The 23,267-nt window shown below is 39.7% G+C and overlaps 1 protein-coding gene and 1 long non-coding RNA gene across 5 annotated transcripts in view; one reads left to right on the top strand and one right to left on the bottom strand.

Annotated features, from left to right (window-relative positions):
- LOC118173771 overlaps positions 1-8,445 on the bottom strand; it is an 81,479-nt gene extending 73,034 nt beyond the window's left edge. The window contains exons 1-2 of the long non-coding RNA XR_004754383.1: positions 8,362-8,445; positions 883-964 (exon numbers count right to left, since the gene is read on the bottom strand). This is a non-coding gene — a long non-coding RNA (uncharacterized LOC118173771). The remainder of the gene's footprint in view (positions 1-882; positions 965-8,361) is intronic.
- A 69-nt stretch (positions 8,446-8,514) lies between these two features.
- Positions 8,515-23,267, top strand: part of TTC1 (tetratricopeptide repeat domain 1) — a 33,451-nt gene continuing 18,698 nt past the window's right edge. Inside the window, exons 1-4 of one of the 4 annotated variants that reach the window (XM_035338622.1) lie at positions 8,515-8,638; positions 9,102-9,452; positions 21,011-21,071; positions 23,118-23,230. In XM_035338622.1, coding sequence (XP_035194513.1) covers positions 9,111-9,452; positions 21,011-21,071; positions 23,118-23,230 — 516 coding nt within the window. In that variant the 5' untranslated portion in view covers positions 8,515-8,638; positions 9,102-9,110. Of the gene's footprint in view, positions 8,678-8,836; positions 9,010-9,101; positions 9,453-21,010; positions 21,072-23,117; positions 23,231-23,267 lie in introns of those variants that run through there. The other 3 variants (XM_035338621.1, XM_035338620.1, XM_035338623.1) reach the window with 3 other exon arrangements.

Here is a 23,267-nt window from a genome sequence, read left to right on the forward strand (position 1 = left end):
GCACATGTTTCAGGGAGCGTGTTAGATCCCACTGTCTACTAACTCTCTGCATGCATTGCATAGGACCCACAGACAATAGTATTGTGTTATCTTTTGTTAGCATCCTAGATAACCTTTATTTATGCATGGATATTTTTATTAACATATATTTTTCCATACACTTGTCCTGCTAAAGTATAATACTTTCTAGAAGACCTACTCATAGCATTCAGCAAATATATTAAGTATGAAAGAAAACCTCCAAAGGCTCACAGAAGAAAGGGGAGAAGCTATTTTACATATAAGTGCCTCACTGGAGCCATCTGCTCACTAGCATTACAATCAGACAGAAATGATTTATCTTCTTAAGCTCTCTCTATCCATTACTTACTATTTTAGGTTTGTATACATATATATACAAACAACTCTAAATTCCTTCATTATTCTCTTGGGAGGTGTAATTATTGGTTTGTCTATGAAATGAGAGAGAAATTTCTCTCTGAATGCATAGTAATCAAAGCATCATTAACTATGATATCTGTGGTTAAAGTGTACAGAAATCTTTTACTCTGTTCTCCTGTCTGTTTAGAAATATTTGTGCCAGCCAGCTGAGAAGAAGCATGATGTTTGAAAGGCACCAGCAAATTTCATATACATAGAACAGTATATAACATTTTCCGAGAAACACAGAATGAAATCTAGATATAAAAACAGATGTGGTTTAGTCCACTCATAGAAAATTCTAGATTCAGGAAGATGGTCCTTATTCTGACATCTTATGCAAAGCTGTTTTCACCTTGGTTATAGATGAAAACATGGATACATATATCAGTTTGTGAATAACATATGGCACATTAACTTACATGAAGCTTTACCCTGGCATTTTAAAGAACTGAGGCTTACACAGTCATGCTGTCTGTCCATCCATCTGTCAGCTTCCTTTCCCATCCTCTTCTCATTAGCCTTTGAACCTCTTCACTGATTTCTACCAAATCAAACGAGAAAATAAATTAAGAAAGATAATCAATTCCATATTATGAAAATTGGTGGCAGAGTAGAAGGGACCCAAACTAGTGTCTCCTCTCAGATGAAGACCTTTGTAAGTCTGTCCCTTGATCACTTTCAAAGCCTGCTGGCTACTTAAGCTTGTACATGCTGACTAGCCAGTCAGCACATATACAGCCCTGAAGCAGCTAAGTCAGAGAAGTGTTAAGAGATAAAGGTCACAAATCCACAGGAAATTAGCCCTTTTTCATCTTAACAGTTGTCACAGGACAACTTGTTATAACACGTTTATCTGACTGGTTTATAATTAAAATGAGCATAGTGTTCCTGTAGAGAAAAGCAAGACTATTATGTCTATATATGTCACTACAGTGTTAACTAATGCATCAGCATTCCTCTGTTCTCTCATCTTAGTTGTAAAAGCATAAAGTTAGGTTCAATTTATACTCAGTTGCAATCTACAGTTTGGCTTTTTCCTCAAATATCCATAATTTTAGGAATATCATATTCAAAACTGAATGCACAGTTCTAATAAGGTTATGTATCGGAAACATTTTTTCCTATTTTTTTAACCATTCACAATGATATGCTTATCACTGGTTTTAATCAAGCACTGGGGTAATGGTAAAGCTGCATTTTTTATTTATTCCTGTAACCAGTGAACTCCATAGAGATTACAAACATGTCTTAGTAACTTCATTTTTCCATTAGCATCACTGAGGGTGTAAGGCTGAAATCAAGTGAAAAAGCAGCATGTCCCAAATGAAAGTAATTATCTGCAAGATGAAATTATTTATCTGAAAACTATAAAACTTACTATGGCATATCTTACCTGAGGGAAATATTTTATTACCATATTTTAATAATTAAAAATATAGATAGATTTACAACTGTTAATAATCTTTGCAACAAGTAACCTAAAATAACAAGATTAGTCAGATTTCATGTATCAGGATAAAAAGGCTATCTGCTGGGCCTAGTAAATTTTTTCTCCCAATGTGGAACACTGAAATTCTGCCTATGCTAGAAATTACTAATCCAAAATTTTCATATCGCAAAGAATATTTGCAAAGAGAGAATGCAGTGATGACTACAGCCATATGTCATTCTGCCATCTTTACTCTCAGGAAAGATCACGCAACATGCTTTTTGCAACTGCTTACATGGATAATCGATAGGAAAACATGCTCTTAATGTAGTAAGCCTTTGAGATAGCCAGTCACATTGAGTACTTCTGCTGCTTCTCACTTCCACTCACTTTTGTTTTAGGAGTGGTACTTGGCCAGCTAAATCTGCTGACCAGCCGTGAGAGCCACAGATTACAGTTTGGGAATTCCTGAATTAAATGTCCTCAGGGGGTTGTTTATAGTAGTCTGAACCCCTCCATTTTTTAGTCTTTATTATTGTCATTGTTGGCCATGCAATACCAATAGACGAATCAGTGACTTCACTCACAATGGTAAATCCTGTTTTAGACACTCTGATGATGTGAATTGGCATGGTTTTGAGCTCTAATGAGACAAATTCATTAACACTGGCTGAATAACAAGCATCTTGCTCTACAAATCGTGTAAACAATGATAAAGACAAAAAACAGTCTTAATTAACAGGCTGAGATTTTATTTTATACCCACTGAATATGAGTCAAAATGAAAACAATACGTATTGGCATAAGGTCTTTCAGATAACTGGAAGATGACAGGGAAAGGAAATCCAGTGTTGTCACTGGAAATTTCTGATGTCAAAATATATTAGCTGGACCAGCGAAGAACAATATGCCTATTTATTGATTTCCATCCATTTTATAGGACTTCAGCCAAAGCATGGATAAAAAGAGACAGTCTAAATGAGCAAGTGTCCTTCACAGTTTCTTGAATAAGTCAAACTAAAAATCAGATGTAGTAGAACTTTAACTTATAGCTGATTAAAAACCCTTTAATTGCCTGTTTCACAATGTCCTTTAAAATGTTCTATGAGAAGCACAATAATTTGATTCCACTGAGACTTTTGTGCTAATGTTTAATTCTAGCATAGAACCCAAACTCTATATGGCCTCCAGAAAATGGTAATTATTTTTCCTTTGCTTGATTTGTTAAGGTTTGGTTTCTTCACTGTGAAGATCAAAAAAACTGTCCTCAAAACTAAAATTAGCATATGCTCTCGAGCCTGAGGTAATTATTACAGCTTATCCCCATTCTTCTAGTTAGCGTGGCGTCCAACACTGCGCTATTTTAATAAATGGGATCTTCAGCCTTGATTCCATGAGAACTGCATCAGGTTTCTAAAGAATGGGGAACCTCAGCATTGAAAATCCAACATCGCCACCTACTGGATTTCTATTCCAGTTGGGGTTAACAAATACTGTACTCCAGCTCAGAATATGCTGGAGTTTACACACTACTAGTTCAGCATCTTTAACAATGAATCAGGAAGATCTTTTCTTAAGGCAGCAGGAGTGTCTCCCAGAAGTGATGAGTTCACAAAGCTCAGCTGGTTTTGGCTAAGAAAACTGTTTCTTTTCCACAGTAAAATCTATGAATTACAGTTAAAATTTGCAAGATTACAGATAAAAAAAAGTCAGCTAGCAGAACTCTGCAAGTACCACTAAAAAACCCTCCTGGAAATTTAAGCACCAAAGCCACAATTTGGTTTCCATAGAAATTCACATCTTAAATTTTTATTCTGTGTGGGTTTTATTTTTGTTTTGTTTTGCTTTTTATTTTTATTTTTTTTTAACAGAAAATGCTGTACAGGCAACTCAGGACTAGAACCTATTAAAAAAAGTATGGCTGCTTCCAGAGATAACACGCATTCTTTTAGTAGAAACTCTCTTATTTAGCCTTCATTTCTAACATAATTTGCTTCCTGTGTAAAATATACAGGTTTATTATCATTCTAAGAGAAGCTACGGTCCCAAATGATGAATTTCAGCAGCACATATTGTACTTTACTTCTATACATGCCCACCAGCCTACCTGCAGCCGAGCAGCGCCTCGGGCTCTGGTGCCAGTGCTGCTGCCACATGGCTTGAAGCTCCCCAAGGCCTCGACACCCATATGATAAACTCTTGTACAGCTGTTCATTTACATCATTCCTGTTTTAAGAAGCATCAATTTGATATTTTTCCCTCAAGTAATGCATGCTTTTAACATACATCAGGAATCACCACCAGCAGATATACTTTATAAAATTGGCTGTAAATTTGGCCATTTTCACCCAACAATAAATGTTCCCGCTTTCACAACTGAGACCAAACCAGGATCCTACTGCAACACTTAAACTGAGAGGAGCTGCACGAGCAAGATGGGCAAAAGAACAAGCCTGGGTCAGGTTGCTGGGAAAAGGCCTTTTCAATATGCAGAACTCAGAACCCCCAAACGCTCTGGTCCTGCAGTGCTGCTCCTGTAAAGCTCACACATTCTGTGACAGACAAGAAATACCAACATGCAAACACAGCACCCACTTTGTGGGCCTCACGCTGGCCCTACCTTGTGAATCTTCTGCTTTAAATGTTAGTATTTGGGAACTTTTGAAGCCCGCAACATTCAAATGCGTACCCTCATAGTCTCTGGTTGCTTGGGCCTAGAGGTTTGGTTCTGTCTACTGGTAAAATTCAAAGCTTCCTGCAGGTTGAAATTCCTGAACACCTTTTATATTTTATGAAAAAAATAAGTTCAGGATCACCCCAAACTTACATGAGAAAATCCACATATTCCTGAGCTACATGAATATGAATTGTTCATCAGATAAGGGAGCTCCGAACTTGAATAAGTAACAGTTCATGGAAACTTTTAGAAAAATAACGCAGCTTTCTGGAATGAAATATTAGAAAATCGTTATCCACAAAGAGAAATGTGTAATAGATTGGTATCAAGTCTGCAGGAGGGAGTGCAAGATTTAACAAGCAAAAAACTGCTTTTATTTACCACAAAACAAACAAAATGCCTTAAGTATGATTTTTCAAAATGTTTTTTTACAGTGAACTTTCTTCCTTTCTCATATAAATCAGACAAATGAATAAACAAATGAATTTCATCACTGAAGTGTCACCCAGTGGGTCCCTCAGATCACCATAGTTGTTCATACAGATTAGATGCCTAGTTATGTACAGAGCTCTCTTGAAATTCTGGCCATAAATACTGGAGCTAAAATCTCCCAGTGTGAGATTTAGTGTCAGGTACTATTCTCAGGAGTTTGTTCAGCAGAAAATCATCTGGTCTTCAGTACTTAAAGCTATTTTATGTCTACTAGTAGATTTTATGAACATTTTACCCTTGGAAATAAAAGAAATTCTGACCATCTTTGGTCTTGTTAGAAGATGTTTGAGTCAACTCAAGGGTATTGGGCCATGAATTTCCATAACTTTACCGCAAGTGAGGAGCCATTTCACCAAATGCCAGCTAGGCATTGCTGCAAAATAGAGAGTAACTACTATCAATTGTAAAAATGGGATTTTAACAATCTGAATAAAATGCTCTACACTTCCCTGCTGTCCTCTTGCCTTCTGTAATAGTTGTAACAATAGTTGTCTAACAATTGTAAAAGACAGGCAAAATCTAAGGTCATCTTGAAAGGAGTAAATAGTAAAAAAATATATATATACACAATCTAGTAAAACTTTCAAGTTAGAAACAAAAGAATATAAATCTTTCATATTTGTCCTCCCTTTTTTTCTTTCAGCACTACTGAGAAAGTTAAAGCCAACTCAACATTCTTCACTTTCTGCAGCTTGTCTTTTCACACACTACATTGCACTTGAGTCAGTTCACCATGCCAGATAACATCACCCTCTTCAGGCTGTGGGTTTGGGAAGAAACAGAAAAAGTTTGGAAAGACAGAGAAGATCTTGGTGGAAGAAAGTATTGTGATACAGACTCTTTCTCTGACTTTTGTCTCTTCAGCTTATGTCTGGCTTAAGAAAAGTGTTGTAATATTAAAATGTTCCACCTGAGGTATTTAGTGACCCTGGATTTTGCTGCATGCTTACCCCAGGGAGGTAGGCCCATTTAAAACAGGGAGTGAACCTCAACAAAACAAGTTAAGGCTTCCATAACTCAACTCTTATCCAAACATATCTACTTATGCAGGATTATATGTTCTCGACTTTTTCAACAGGTGTACACTTAAATAAACATCACTGCTCTGAAAAATCCCCTAGCACCAAGGACATTAAATAAATGATATTAAGATTTCATTTTTTGTGTATGTACAAGCTTCAGCTATTCATACACTTATACTTAAAGCAATGAATTACAGATTCTAAAAGGTGGATTAAGGCAGTAACATGTTCTGTTCGAACGAGTAATATTTAGCAGCAAAAGCTGACAACTGCCCTATAACCTCCAGGGTAAGTATTTCTTACTAAAATGTGTATATTTGAAGATACTACAAGAGAATTTATTTCTTTGTTTTCCAAGCATAAAGCAAGCTATGAACACAAAACTTCTCTAAAGTTTCAAGTGCAACGAAGAGAAAGTGAGACATACAGTTGTCAGCGCTCAGGAACCTTAAGTAGAAAAGTCACACGCACTGACTACGTTGGTATGTCATGAGGAGTTGGAGTCTTTCTGCTCATTTGCCAGCTGGAGGACTGGCCCCCTGAAGAAGGCAGAGTTCTTCTGGTGGCTTCATCCCTTAGACACTGGTGAACTCTCTGGGCTTCTACTCCCCAGTGGCATTGAGGGACAGTTCTAGACAAGGGATATTTGAAGACTTTCACTGAGCTGCATGTGCTCAGGGCTAACATCAACAATCATAAACTGCAGTCCCTTTCTGCTAAAAAGGACTCCTGGGGACACCCCCATCTTTAATGGACTAGGACCCTGGGAAAGCTTGCCCTTCTTGCTAGATTTAGAGTAAAGATTCATGAGAGAATGAATTCATGAGAAACGCTTGATGCCCAGTATTATTCTCACCATTATTCTTTTAGGGGATGGAACCCTGTGTTTTTTTTCCCAAACCCCTGTGTTCTTTGCACAGCCAGGGGAGTTTTAAATAGCATTTTATCCAATTCAACACTGCACAGCTTGATTTTGTACCACAACTGTAATTTCCTTCTCCCTTTTCAAATGAAACGATATTTAACAGGACAGAGTAAAGGTTCGGAAATATTTTCCGTAAACCAGAATAAATTACAGTGCTAGCAGAACAGCAAAATGGCACATTTTTGTGGGCTAAATCACAGCAGCTGGGGTGTTGCAGAATGCTGAATCTACTTTTTTTATCCAGAGAGAGGGGGGGAAATCAGCCATAGACATTCTGTTTGCTTTCACTGTAACTAGCCATGTTCTTGCCAACTTACTGCAAAGTGCTTCAATATAATTTAATGCCCACATCCATTACTGATACCAACACACTCAGTTACTAGAAATGTTACTAGATGAATCTAGCATCTAGATCTTCATTTTTTACTTTAACTTTGAAATGCTGAACGACCCACAGGCCCTTCAGACTTGAATGGCGGTATCATTTAGAAGTCTGAAAGACAGGACAGGTCTCAAAATATTTGTAAGGACCCATCTCCTCCCCAGGACACTCACATGTGGTAGATATGCTTCAGTCTACCAGTGGAGATCTGGAGATTTAATATATTTCCTTGGTGTTTTTAACAACTGTGTATGGTAACATAAAGAGGTGGCACAGCTTTAATAGTCTCAGCATATTTTGCCGTGATATAAAGGCAAGAAGAAACGGAACCCCCTTCCTCATAAAAAAAACTAATTACTCTGTTTTTAAGAACCCATATTCACTGAGGATCATCCTCAATCACACGCTGCTGATCAGGACAAATTCTACCAACATGAATCTGGAACGTATCTCTAGGTGTTGCAGAGATCTTTTAGTAGTTGAAAAGCTTGCTGAAAAACAGTTCAGAGCAATGAAAGCCTCCTAAGAATATGTACTGACTGCCTCATGGGTTGGCACAGCGATTTTCAATAAAAAAGGTCCTGCCTCACATACTTTACACTAGGTCAAAACTTCTGGAAAATTCAGTTTTGTGTCTAAGCTTGAGGTGCAACATTTGTGTGGTACAGAATGACTGGATGCAAAACAAAGTGACGGGGCTTTATTCCAGTGCTTAGTTACACAGAATGTGGTTTTCACGTGCTACTGGAATAAAAGATAAACAAACCTGAAGCTCGTCACGCAGCCGAGCAGTTCAGGGTGCCCTGTAAGCGGTACAGCCGTGACAGGCCATATAGCTGTTGTCAATAAAGACACAGGCAATAGGACCAGTATCCTTGGGGCCAGTACCCGGGCCCTCTTCCTGCTCACCCACCGGCCCCTCCCTATTTCCCTTTCCCCACCCTGACTTTTCGGAGGAGGGCGTCTCATCCCAACCTCCAGCCCTCCCCCAGGCCTTATTTGTGGCCTCACCGCGCTTCAGCAGCGCCCTCACCACAGCCGGGACCCCGATGAGGCTCTGCCAGAGGCTCTACACGGCGCTACCCAAGGCTCTTAGAGCTGTAACACCACCCCCCGCCCTCCCCGCGGGTATAAGGGCTCCCTCCCCCCTCTCCCCGAGAACTACAAATCTCAGCAACCCTGAGAAGCCGAAGCCCTGTCAACCCGTAGCGACTACAAACCCCAGCAAGCCCCGCGCGCAGCGCCCCCCTTCTATTGGCTGGCCCAGAGGCAGGAAGTGGCTCGCGAGGTGAGGCGGGCGCGGAGGAACCCGGAAGAGAAGGCGCAGGTCGGGGCCTGGGGGTGGCAGGGTCCGGTGGCGGCTGTACCGGGGCGGCCCGGGAGGGCCGTGGAGGCGGCGGGGGGCCCGCTGCACGCAGCCTGTGGGGCCCACAGGGACGGCAGGGCCCTCGGGCTGCAGCTGGACGCGGTGGGGCCCTGCTGCAGGGCGGTCGGGGCCTGGGGGGGCCTGGGCTTGGGACTTCACGGGGTTGTGGCGGCAGCGCGGTGCCCCCCTCAGCTGCGTGGCGGCCGGGAGGGGTATCTGCTGGTGTCGTCCTCCCCTAGAGGGGCTATGGGTTCCTTCGGGTGATGTCATCTGTTAATAGCTCGGTTATTGGGGTGTACTTACAAGCATTTTAGATACTTGTTTGCTGTATTGGGCTTACTTGGGGTGATTTCTTTCTCGTTTCTAAAAATCTAACCTTCCCAAGGACTCTGACATGGAAGAGTTTAAAGATGGAAGCCCACCTGAAGAATTACTTGGTCACTTAAAGCTTTCTGATCAGAAGGCATCGCAGAGCACCAGCTCGTTGGCTTCTGGCCCTAAAGATATCCATAATCCCCAGAATACAGGAAGTGGTTATGCAGCATCTTCAGCCAAAGATCCCACGATAGCAGATGAGTGTTTCCATGACTGTCATGATTCCTTTGAGGTGAAAGAACCTATACTGGGTGATGAAGGGAATATACAGAATGATGAGAATAGCACAAGGAAGCAGACAGAACTAGATGAAGAATACTTACTGGAACTAGAAAAAGATATGCCAGAAGAAGAAAAACAGGTAATTCAAAGTACCCACATTGAATATAAGAAGATACATTTTCAGTGTCGCTTCTCTGAATGGTCTGTGACCAGCATGAAAATGGACCATTAAAACTCTTATGTGGCTAATGTTACTGCTCACTATTTCTTTTTGGTACCTATTATTTTGTTAGCTTTGCTTACTGTTCCTAATCATCAATTCTGTCGCAGGTTTTTTATCTACTCTGACCAGTGTGTAAGGTTACTGTGACTTAAGGCAGATTATAAGAAACAAACTTTCCCTGTTTCACATTGAGTTTGTATGCATTATTTGTTTTCCCCATATTATCCTCAGAATGCTTCCCAAAAACTTGGGGGGTGGGGGGGAGGTCAGGATACTTTTGATATCTGAAAGGCTAGTTGATGTATTAGTGTTTTGGGATTAACATTGAAATCTATCCCTATAGATTATTGAGGCTTTAAACAAAATGCTTTAACTGTTTGGATTTTGTTTTCAATGTTGGGCAAAATGTTTGGGTAACAAGCTGTGTGAGCTTGTACAGAATAATGAAATACGCTTGAGTGTTTGTTCAGCAGCTTCTAAAAATATCTATGCCTCAATAGGTCTGTGTGAACCAGCTGTTGTGACCCTCACTCAGTGGTGTCACTTGACAGCCATTAGCTTTCAAGATTCTAGGGTGTTATGGTCATCATATTAATTAAAAAAAAAAAAAAAGCCTTTTTGCAACTTGAATCTGTGAATGGTGGGGAAGTAAAAATACTAAACCAAAACCTATATGCTAACATACAAGTCCTGTAAAACATTTGTCTATTCTGTTTCTCCCAGTTTTTGCGCACTCTACTGCTGATAAATTAGGAGGAACGAGTTTTTATAGCTTGGCCTTTTGAAGAAATAACGTTTCAAAGAGCTGATCCAGCCTTTTAAAACCTGATTGCATTACCCAGATAAGCAGTTAATTGTACTAAAAAATGAAATATTAATGAAAAATACTAGTATATTTATTGGCAGTTGGGGAAAAGGTGGAGTTTTGACCTACTGTAATTACAGATTGTGATAAATGATTGAGTTCCAAATAGGATTCCAATTAAAGTTTGCAATTTATTAAGCGAATAGAGGCAAGCAAACAGCGCTGGGTGCATCTTGGTGGACTCCTGGCACACCCAGTGCTGTTTGCTTGCCTCTATTCGCTTAATAAATTGCAAACTTTAATTGGAATCCTATTTGGAACTCAATCATTTATCACAAGATGAGGGGAAGACTTCCGCAAACTTCACTTTATAGTCCTGTACGCATGAATGTAAAGCCACTAGGGAGAGAGTACCTAAAGGGTATAGGAAAGCTGGAGAGAAACTTTATCAGAGAATGTAGGGATAGAACAATGGATAAAGGCTTAGAACTTAAAGAGGGTAGGTTTAGGCTAGACATGAGGAAGAAATTCTTTTCTATGAGGGTGCTGAGGTCCTGACCCAGGCTGACCAGAGAACCTGTGGCTGCCCCATTCCTGGCAGTGCACAAGGCCAGGCTGGATGGGGCCTTGGGGCAACCTGGGCTGGTGGGAGGTGTCCCTGCCATGGCAGGGGGGTAAAGCTTGGTGCTCTTCAAGGTCACTTCCACCCCAAACCATTCTGTGATCTTATTTCTATAAGGGGGATAGAGATCTCACTGGAGGTAGATGCACAGTTTGGATCATAGGTAGCATTGCATAATTGATTATAATGAGGGATGGAGGGAGTTGAGCAAGGAATGGCAGCTGGCAGGAGAAGGTGGGCTCCACCTCCAGAAAGCATTACCTCACAGGGGAGGATAGCGGACTGAGTGGCTTATTTCAGAAACTCCTAAATCATCATTACCAATGGTAATGGTCATGGGCTATCAACATGAGGAAAAGAAGAAAGGAAGTGTCATAATTTTAAGTGCATAAAATATGAATGTGTTAGTGAATTTATAGGGGCTTGGTACTTGTTTTTGTACAGGAATGCTGGTCCTTTCTTATTTAACTCACTTGATAAAACTGTGCCACTCTCTTAACTGTTGACTAGCCATGTCTATGTTGTGTAAGTAAATAACAGATGTCTGTATGTTGCCCCCAAAAAGCTTGGAGAGAGGGAGGGGCTAGGCAGTAACTTGACTATACCATGGTCTTACTGTCAGCTAGTGTAAATAGAGAATGGTGAGCAGAAATATGCAGAGCTAAGATCACACGGGCAACCAAAAACTAAATTATTTTTTACAAGCAAGTATAGAGAAATTGAATTGAGCTGTGGCTCAGATAGCACCCTTGCTGATAGGGTGGGCTTTCTGACCCAATACATTGGTGAAGATAAAAGGCAAGTGTTCATTGGTGGCACAGTTAGTAATGTCAATGTAAAAGTTCCGTGGGGTGGGAAAACTATGGAACTAGTGGAGGAGAGGAACATAGAACACAATCTTTTTGAAATAAGAGTGAAACTGAGAATGTCTTCTGGTTGACCTTGTGGAAATTACTTAATCTCTCTCTGTTTTTCCCTCAGTTTTAACGTCTGTAACATGGTCATAATAACTCTTGCTGGATGTAACGCTTTGACATCCAATAATGAAGAATTGAAAAAAATCTCAAGAAGTTTTCTGGTACATACTTTGCCTCAAAAGGGCCTGGGAAGATTATCTAGTGGAAACCCCTGCTGAAAGTTGGATCAGCTCGATGAGGCTGCCCAGAACTGTGCTGACATCTCCCAGCCTGGAGATTGCACAGGCTCTATAGGCCTCTCTTCCAGTGTTTAACAGTCCTCATGGTGGATTTTCTTTTTCTTTGTATCTCATTAGAATTTCCTTTGCAGCTCTGGACATGTTTTTTTCTGCATGCCTCCAGGAGGAGCCTGTTTCCATTTTCTCTAGCAGCCGGGTCTCCCTGTAACTCCTTTTCCTAAGCCTGGATGGGCTCAGTTCTCATAGGCAGGCTGCTTTGGTCATGTCTCCAGTGTCCTGACTGTCCTGGGGGCCTTCTACTGGACTTAATCCAGGAAATCAATGTCTTTTTTCTTGTATGGAAGATCAGGAAGGGAGAACACCATAAGCAGGCACTCTCCAGATGCAGTCTATCACATTGCATCACGTTGCCCTTGCATCTTTTCCAGATTAGATTAATAAGTCCCCTTTTCTTACCTATATTTATTGCTGGTGTGGCAAGGGTTATTGTGAGCATGAGTCACGATGAGGCTTGAAGGCAGTTTGACAGGGTCATAGACAAAATGCTGAACTTTCAGGGTGAAAATTAGGTCAGAGTTTTAAGCACCAGAAAGAGAAAAAGGCTAGGAAATGTGGTGTCTAGCTTTTGTGCTTCTCTTTGTTTTTGTTGTGTCATTAGGTAATCATTTAATTTCTCACAATAATTTTTGTCCTCTGTAACGTAAGCAAAAGAATGTTGGATACTTACATTCTGCTTTCTTACATTTTCCACTGAAAGATGCTGTGGAAGTACAAAATAATAATCGTTTAAAGCTGGAAATATTTCCTTAGAGAAAGAATTGGCAGCTGCAGATACCTTTCTTATTTTTATTTTCAGTGGCATTGGGAGGTTATGCCCTTCAGCTTGGTTTACAATTACACCTAATGAATTGGAGAGAATCCAGTCAGTAGCATCACCATAGCTATTAGATTAGCAATGTTTGTAGTGTGAACATTGTTCATTAGAGAGCTTTGAGTGAAGTATGTAAGCAGTCTTTAAAATACATCTTTTTTTTTTTTTAATGCAACAATATATTGTTGGTGTCTGTTACAAGTACAGCTTGAGAAATCCAGAAATGAGAGAGAAATTAGAAGCTTGCAGCAGATGTTACAACTACTGAAGTAATCTCTTAGCACGCTCTTATTTGGCATCACTGTGTATTTTCTGTTTAGAAAAAACATGGGGATGGATCACTTCCTGAATTTCTACTCTTAAATTTCTTTATAATACTTAGAACTGTTGTTTAAAGTTTTATTTTAGAAAGTGAAACCGTGTATATTTTGGTTATAAGGCAAATCTGTTAAATGGTGTAGGTTCTAAGAAAAAAATACTTCTGCTATGGTCTGCAGGCAGCTGCTGCACATACACTTATTTATTCAATTTTTTAAAATATTTTTAACCACAAATTACTCAAAAGGATTTTCTTGAGAAGAAGGGCAACATGATTTTCTTGCAGCTGGAGAAAATGAGGCAGAAATATTCAGAACTTGTTTATTTGATAGTATTACTAGGTTGTGACTATACGCTCAGCAGCAGTTCTGTGTTTGCTGCTTCGGCAGACCTTGATCAGTTATTCTGAACCCCTGCTGCCTCCCTCATTGTGTCAGCACACCTCTGTGAATGTGCAGTGAACCAGTTACAGGGACTGATTCAGATGGAAAAAAAGGCTGTATTTTTAGATCACAGGCAACGCTGCAGAGAGTAGGCATCCAATTGAAATCTCATGATGGCATTTACGTACAGAGTAGATGGATTTTCTTTGATTAGACTACTTGCCCAACCAAGAGAAAGTTGTGTTAACTGTGGTTGTAACACCAACCATAAATTATACTCAAAATACTTGTAACAACAAGAGCTGCATGTTAGCCCTGCTCAAATCAAACTATAGAGTATATAAACCTTTGTAGCTTTTTAACTAAATGCACTGTTTTTGAGCAGTTTTAATAAATTGGTACTTCTGAGCAATGTTGTCATGTAACTAGGCTGCAGAAAAAGATTATTCTGGAGTTCTGGGAACAGAGTTTAGTCCTTGTGCTGTGTGTCTATGCGCATCCTTTGTGTAGCACAGTAGCAGCTCTGAGTAAAAACTTTCACATATGCAGAAGCTGCTGAGGAGATCAAAGGGAAGAAGCAAGTGGCTGTGTATTTTCTCTGAATTATGTTTCAGGAGCCACTTATAGTGAGAATTCTGATTCTTAAGTAATAAGAATTATTTCCAGGGAAGCAGTAGGATGGCATAAGAAGTTTCCTCTGCACAGTAAAGTAAAATAAAAACAGGAAGGACAGAGTTAAAGACATGAACCTGCAAGAAAATTCTTAAAAAGCAGAAGTAGCTTAGAACAGAGTTGGGTTACTTGCTTGGACTTGCAAGTCTGAGCTTTTTAAGAATTATACAGCCTGAAACTAAATTCTGTTTTATAAGATATATTTTTTTTAAGTATGCTTATTGCTATCTCAGCAGAGGCACTGAGCAGTAAATTGCTTTTGATGCATTACAGACAGATTTTCTGGTTAGTTGTCATTGACAGCGATGGCTTTGATGTTGGTCTAGTCTGCAGAATTAATCAGAGGACACCCAGCAGCTGTTGCTTGGTAACTTTTTCAGTCTGCCCTGGTCCTCTTCTGGAGGGACACCCATTAATTATGAGTTTATCCAGCAGCAGCATTCTGAATCCCTCACGCTCTTCCATCGTGAAAGATGTTGCTTGTTCTTTGGGCCTTGTCTGGCAAAGAGGTAAGCACCCAGCCTTAGTAAGCTCTTATGGATATAGAACACTTCTTTCTAGCTGCTGTAAGACCTGCAATAAATATGTAATATTCCTCAAAAGCACTTTGGGCTGTTGCGTGTGCATTAGTGCTAAAGCTGTCTGTTACTATGCTCATCTGCTATTTCAGGAAAAGTCAGCAAGATGAGGAGCACAGCTCTAGTAGAGGAGTTTCTTCATTAGTGTCATTAGCAACTTTGTAAGAATTATGTAAAACCAACCTTTGAGAAATATATTTTTTTTTTTATTTATACATCAGATATATTCAGTTCTGGTCTAAACAGTAAATCTTTTTTTTTTCCAGAAATACTAGGATGTGTTAGAGAAGATCTCTGTCCTCATCAAGAAATTTCCTTTAAACTGCTTGCCTCTTCACCCTTTTCTTCCCCATGCCTCAGGCTGATCCCGTTGTTCTTCCATAAGTTATAGCTTCTGCATAGAACTTGCATTTTCAGGGGCTGACGAACTGATCTGGGATTTCTTCTGAGATAACTTCTCGAGTAAAGTCATTCGTTTCAGTATTTGATGTTTTCCTAGTTCCAGGTACGGTATAGTAACCTTGGCTCTGAAAGTTCAGCTGTTTCATCTGCAGTAGTTACAAAATAAAAGGTAAGGTACAAAGTAGAAGAGAAGATGCGAAGAAGTACATCATAATTTGGAGCAGACCTCAGGTGTGGGTCATTTAGAGATGGTCTTAACTTCTCAGGAAGAATGACCTGGTTGGACCAAAACCAGATAATTAATATGAGACAATGCAACTGACTGTACATCACTTGTTAACACTTCTAATCAGCATTCAAAATTATTTTTCATAGCAATAAAACTTGCGAGACAATTGGGTTTTGAAGGGGTCACAATGCGATTGTGTGGAAATACAATTAAAGGTGATTCCCCTATTAAGATGACCTACTTTAGTAACCTGAGTCCTGTATACAGTACAGCAGTAACACTAGATATGTTGTTGCTTTGGTCAAATCAGAGTAAAAGATAGATTGCTGGACTAAATCGGTCCTGTCTGATGGTTTTAAAAATAGAAGACAAAACAGGATGTTTTGTTCTAAGTTAAAGCACATCTGAAAAGTCTATCTGTATCTGCTAGAGTAGTTAATTCCAAGTGCTGGTGAGAAGAACCTGGATAAAGTCTGCAGTTATAGTCTCCCTATGAGATTCATAGTTTCAGTTGCATTTATAAACTTTAAAAAGGTCTTTGGATGGCAATTTAATAGAGTGAAAAATTATACCTTTGGATTTCTTGCAGTGCTGCTGTTTTTATGCTTATATTCCATTTTGCATTTCTCTGGAAGTTGCTGATGCTGTTGAACTGAGACCTTTGGTTTAGAAAACAGGCTTGTGCATGACTAAAGGTTTTGACTGTGGTGATGGATTAAGTGGTCAGCTTCACTTCTCTGCCGGAGGCTGTTGCCTCGGGAGCAGGAATGACAGGCTGGCACTCAGGAATAGGCACAGGTTTCGGTCTGGCATGCTAATTTAAAGTGACTGCTGCTGGTGGATGTGCCCTATTGTTTCTGTAAGTGCTGCTTACAGTTTCAGAAGGTAGTGATTGGCAACAGAAAGACTAAATCCATCTTTACCATGAAGTTACAATGAGCAGGAATTGGGCAGTGAAGCAATACCAATTACTCTACCTCTTGAGTGGAGAGGACAGATTTGGCAGTTTTCAAGTGACAATCCCAACCAGTTTTGAAAAAAAAAAAGTGACTACAACCTTAAATTGAAGTTCCTTAAATGAACATGATACAGCAGTAGCTTCACAAAACTGCAGGGGGAAGCAGATGACTGCTAACAGATGGCTTACAACTAGAAGTGGTATTTGAAGCTGAAAGAAATATTACTTATCTGTTTAAATCGCTTGCTTCCACAGACCCTTTGAACCCCAGTAATTTTAAATGACCTCTGCTGGATGCCCATACATAAGGGTTTACGAGATGCAGATGTGCATTGTCACCCTGTATAAATAGCCTGGGAGAGGAGAAAGAGTATGCTTGCTGCTCTTCATGGAACTGGAGCCAGGAACAGTTCCCTTGCAAAGTTAAATCAATTGATCAAATAAAATGCGTAGGAACAGCCAGAGGAAGCATGCTAGGAAGCATTACAAACTGTGGGTATTCAACCTCCAACTCTCACCAGCTATATTTAGGGATTTCATTGCCTGCACTGTTGTTATATTGGTTCCTTCCAAAGTAAACAGCAAAAATGTGTAGGTTGCTCTCTCCCTAATACTTGAATAATGCTTTAATTTATTTAACTGTGAGCTTTTTGGCAGAGATGAAGCTAAAGGACTGTATTTGATGATGGCCTGTTCTTTTTTTTTTTTTTGAATTGTTGTACTTTTCTCATTACTTCAGATCAGGCCTTAATTCTCTGCACCTCTTGCTTGCCAGGTGTGTTTAGGTTAAGATCCTAATTTTTTCAGAATATGTATGATCGTAATTCAGTGTCCAAATCTGTAAACCTTTATAATCAGATCATTTAAGAACTGTGCTTTTAGTTAAATAGTTATTATTCCTTGTGGTTAAAAAAGAAAATGTACATCAAAAATTAATGCCTGGCACTTGGAATTTGTCATCTTAAAATTTGCAAAAAGCAATCCAAAGGGTTTCACATCTTTTGAATGGCAGAGGATCTTAATGGAGTGTAAGTTGGGGAAGTTGTGCCTGACCCCGTGCTTGTATGTGAGCAGCCTATGGGAATGTAGTGGGTCAAGATCCTTGTTCCTGAGGCAGAGCATTCAAGGAGTTCAGTCTGACCTACTTCCCTCGCCAAGGAACGGGTAGCCTGCCCTGCAGCTACTTAAATCTTTTGCTGAAAAATGAGTGGGTGGGGACACTGAAATGACATCGTGCAAAATTTGTCCCAAGGACAAGTCACTTGCAATTTTTTCCTCTCTGGGCTGATATGATCACAGTAAACTGATGACCAGTCCATCAAAGCTTGAAATGCAACATACTGAGCGAAGAGGCTATATTTTCTAAAGGTGCTTTATTTCTTTTAATTCTGAATTTGAATAGAAGATTCTAACAGCATTAATTTGAGCAGCACACACTCCAAGAATCCATTCAAATTAAATGTAAATTAATCCAGAGTAGTCATCTTTCTGCTGCTTTTGTATTGTGACTTTCTGTTAAAGAAATGCATACATATGCACGAACACATTATGTATTTCTCTCACAAACACATTGTGTGCTTTAGAGGCTGGTGCATTTAGGCTGTGACTTTTAACATGTATGCTTTGACATCCTGTGCATTTCCTTTTAGGGGATGATAGTCAGCTTCTACATATTGCCAATGGTCATGCTCCCAGTGCAAACACAGAATGATGCATGAGGTACTCTGCAGACTTCACCTTTTTTGAAAACACAATGGAAACTTGTACAGTCTGGAAGTTAAGTGACAGCCTGAAATATGTAATACAGGAATATGAAGATGTTGGTGAAGCTGCAGCAGAAATGCTGGTTTTGAAGCAGGACTGCATTGCTTGCATAGCTGCTTTCCAGGGAGCTGAGTAAGCTGCAAAGCCATATAAGGTTTTCTTGCCAGAGCTGCTGAGACACGCTTAGACAACACCTTTTCTGGGCAAATTGTCAAAGTGACTGAGACACTTGCTGACATTTGTATGGCTGTAACAGTTCTGTGGCTAATGGTCCCCTGCCCTTCCAGTTTGTGAAGCTGGATTTGCGAGCAAGAGGAGATATCAAAGAAGAGGCTTTCGGGTGAGGAGAGTTGAATGAATCGGCTTCCCAGTGTGACAGCCCTTAAACTCCTCTGTTTGCCTATGTTTCCCCAGCAAATGTGGCCATACCTTGGTCATCTGTGCCGTTGAGACTCTAGCTCACCGTCTTCTTGACGGTCTGAGAAGGAATCCCATGATTCAAAGCTCTTTTTTAATTCCTTTTTTTTTTAAGCTTAGTCTCTTGAAGCCTCCTTGCTTCAAAGCAGTTCTTAGTATTTAATACTTGACTGGGATAAACATGAACTCTTTTGTAGTATTTTTAGTAAAATGAAAGTCATAGAATCATATAATATCCTGAGTTGGAAGGGACCCATAAGGATCATCAAGTCCAACTGATAATTATCCAAGTGATAATGCAGCTAAAGCTTTTCATCCAGTATCCCTTGATTTTTAGGATTTCTGTATCAGGAGTACCACAACCATGCCGTAGTTCTCATAGGAAAAAATCCTTTGTTACATTGCACGCAACCCAACGTTATGCAACAGTGAATCAGTTAACAGCACTTAAAGGCCAGTTCTAAATAGGTCATGAGCAATTAAGTCAGTAGGGCTGGTGTTTCAAGCGTTTCTTATCTTGGATGAGGATTGTCTCTGTAGATCTCTCAGCTTTTCCAGTAAGATCATCTCCAAAGCTGCTCTGTGCTGTTCACTGGTGTGAAAATGACCTCTGTTGTGCAAATTTCCACTCAATGTGCATTCAGAATGTTTTAAAAATGAATTTCTGTGGAGAGACAAATGAGTGCGTAGCAGTGACCTTGCTGGAGTGGTTCTGTCGAGAATTTCCCAAGCTTGGGTGCAGCTTTCAAATGTAGCTATGTATTCCCTGTGCTGAGCAGCCAAATTCCACGTATATACAAAGAATGTGTGCTTTTAACACAGTTGGTGCTGTAAGTGCTCAAAGTCATTCTTAGGCTCTCAGTCAGAAAGCACTGACTGGCTCGTGTGTGCTGGTGCAAGTGACATTGTGGAAGGACCAATGTCAGTCTGGCATTGCACCCAGGAGGAAAGTAGATTTCTAAGTAGTGATGTGTGTTTTGTCCACCATGTGTTTTTTTTAATGTGAGGAGCAATGAGTATTAGAGAGTGTTTTAATAGGAGATGGGGAAAAAATACTGATGTAATCACGTCAGATGAGATTTTAGTGTGTAGTTGTGTGTGCGACCACCGAATGCCACTTCTCTCAAGCCTAGCTTTTGGAGCACTGTGATCTGTTATGAAGATGGTAACAGTGGTCAAGTGAATTACTTTCCAAAAGCAATAAAAGTAAGAGGAAAGAACCTCTGATTTTGTATTGTTTGTCAGTTACTTGGCATAGCTGTGAGATGGTGCAGTGCTCCACAATGCTATATTTAGCTGTTTCCAAGGAGATGTTCTGTGCGATATTGATAATTGCATTAATCCTTGATTTACAGAATCTGCAGGAAAGGAAACTGTTCCTTTTCCTAGTGTTGGCTTTTTAATTGCTCAGTGATCTGTAATTTATAGCCACCTTCAAGTCCTTTGTGCATGCATGTTTTGGGGGCAAAGTCAGCAGTCAAATTAGGTTTTTTAACCATAGAAATGATTCATGAACGTGAGTGTTGCTGCTTGTTGATATTGTCTTACTTACAGTGCTTTGCTTTTACTTCTGTGAGGTGTCTGCATGGGGAAGACTTCCTTTGTAAGAGATGGCTTTATGACATCCTATATTTTCAGTGTCAGAGGCTAAGAGCATTCATGTCAACTTTGCTTGTGCCAAGTGTATGCTTAAGATATTCATGAATGAGAACACAACTCTGCTTAGCATGTGCAATTCTCACTGTGTAGCAGAACAATCTTCCTGTCTCAGGCTCTGATGGCTTATTCACTCTGCATAAGAAATCTTTCAGGGCACTGTTATCCATGGACCTGCTTCTAATTCAGTAAGCTCAACATGCGTTGTACGTCTCTGGAGGTAACTGAATTTCTGAGGTAGAATTATTTCAAACAAAAGTTTTTTGAGACTTTACATCTAAAATGCATGCTACACAGTTGAGCTACACTGAATTCAGTTGAATTGGAAAGGAATTAAGAAGCAAGCAAACGGCTAAAAGCTAGCATACTAGTTTAAACCATATAATTCACTATGAATGCTCTTTGTGCATAGTGTTGTTAATGAACTAGAGCTTTTTAACTGCCTCATTGGTATACTCCAGTGTTTTATGGATCTGTAAAGCATATCATGCCACAGTAAATGTAAGTAAGCGATCTTGGTACTAGTTTAAATTTTTCAGGTTATATTCTATTCTGATTTCCATTCATAGCTTATTTGGAACTACAGCTGACCTACTTGTTCACTTCAATTAAATACTTTGAGACATTGTCTCTTCTTTTATAGAAAAGAAGAAAGGAGAGCACGACACTGAAGGAGAAAGGAAATGAGCAGTTCAAGAAAGGAGGTGTGTTCATAATCTTTTAATATCGTGTGCAAGTTAGAGAATCTCAAATTAATACTTCACCATTATGGTGATATTGCAGAAAACCCACAGGAAGATCTCGCAGCTATCATTGTTCAAAGTTACCATCCATATCATTTTTTTCACCCAGCTCTAGGGAACAGAAAGAGACTTCCTTAAGAGTTGAGTTTAAATCACAACAACTTGGATTGCTGAAGTAGGTTTCTCATGAAAGCTGTGTTTAAATCCAAGAACATGATACACGATTGACTGCCTTCCAAGTGCCAGGGTTTTTTCTTCTAATCAAAAAAGGCTTCCACCAGATTGAGTTCTGCTAATGCAATTGCTTAGAATTGATGGAGGCTCAGTGGCTCGATAACTCTCATAGCTTTGTACCTTTGTATGTTTCTTTGTATCCACTGACCCTTTTCTTTCTTTGTACATTGTATGTGTGTACATCTCTATATATACACACTATATATTACAGATTAAAGCAGAAGTACCTGCATGTCATCCCTTCCCTCATCCCTGAGTCTGCACACACTTGGTGGTGCATGGCATGATTCACGTGGTTGAAAAGAAGAGGAATTAGGAAATATTACAAGATCCTCTGGCTTTGCGTTGCACTTTGGAGACCTGTCCTTGCTCTTCTATTTCTCAAGTCGTTTTCTGTTGTGTGTGTGTATATACATGCGAGCATCTCTATGCATATATGTGTGTATATCTTTATATATTTAGAGGTGTACACACATAGGCATAGATATATAGATCAATATATAGATACATATTTTTAAAAAAATCTAGAGGTGTGAAAACTTGTAGCTTACACTGGAACTGGATATGTTGTAAACATAGTGAATCTGTAACAACAGTTCTGCAGTAAATAACAATACCAATGATCTTAGTTAAAGCACATGAAGGGAGAAAGGATTTTGACACCTACCATGCATGTAATGCTCTGATGGTTAGAGAATTTTCAGAGAAACAAGGAAATGTACATTAATGCTTCCCTCAGTCAAGAGGGTTGCACAAATAAGTAACTTCTGCTTCCCAGAAGCATATCCTGATAACCAGACAGTGGTCTTCCTGCTGGAGGTCTCTAAGAGAGCAGGATTGCTGGGGAATGGTTTACCAATTCAGGCAAGTGTCAGAGCAGGCAGGAAGGAGCTTCTGGGACTATGGAAGTAGCAAGCCTGTAATATTGTCTCAGTCTTCTTTTGAGAACTCATCCATAGCCTTCTCCTGACAAATTCTTTGGCAGATGTGTTCAGTGTGCCTGTGCTGCTGATGCCTGTCAAATTGCTTACTGACCAGAAACAAACAACCTTTTAAGCACCTGTATGGTCACTAGCTAACATGCAGAAAGAATTGCTCTGCTTTGAGGTGAAAGCATTTGTCAGCTGGCAGGGCATTGTTCAGGGTCAATATGGGGCCTTTTCATTCTTTGACTCTACCATTATTGGAAAACAACTTAATAATCTCATGTGCTTTATCATTGGTCTGTTTTAGATCAGACATGAAGGTGGACGACCTTCAGGTGCCAATTGATAGGTTTGTGGTGACTGACCTTTAAGTCAGTGGTTAAAGATACTCTGACAAATGAGATACTTCCCTAGCTGCTGTGAGCAGGTATTTCTGCAATAACACGTCCCAGCACGTATTTCCTTTCAGATCAAGGATACATTTCAACTGAAAAGATTCAACCCCTAAGAATGGTGGTACCCTCTGAACACAAAGGATGAAACAGTTTTGGGGGTCAGAATTAAATGCACGGCATGCTGCAGTAGTTACGCTAAGCACAGGACAACTTTTCTGCTCCTATCAGGGTGCTGATTTAAAAAATAATTGGTTGTCATTGATACAAGTAGTAGTCAGTAGTGTATTTCGTCAGAAAGCAGCTATTAATTCTGACCACTGGTTTAAATACCACATCATATATTGAGAAAAGTTTCCAAAGAAATTCTAGCCATATGATTCATTAACCATACTGGCATTTGAAATAAATAATCTGTGGTTTTTTGTTGTTTCTTTTCCGTGTTGCATCTGCAGACTATGGAGAGGCAGAAGACTCATATACGAAGGCTCTGCAGATTTGTCCAGCCTGCTTCCAGAAAGATAGGGCTGTTTTGTTTTCAAACAGAGCTGCTGCAAAAATGAAGCAGGTGAATATCTTCATTTTATGAAATGACAAGTATTGTT

The sequence above is a fragment of the Oxyura jamaicensis genome, chromosome 13 (assembly GCF_011077185.1).
Source record: "Oxyura jamaicensis isolate SHBP4307 breed ruddy duck chromosome 13, BPBGC_Ojam_1.0, whole genome shotgun sequence".
NCBI classification, from domain to species: domain Eukaryota; kingdom Metazoa; phylum Chordata; class Aves; order Anseriformes; family Anatidae; genus Oxyura; species Oxyura jamaicensis.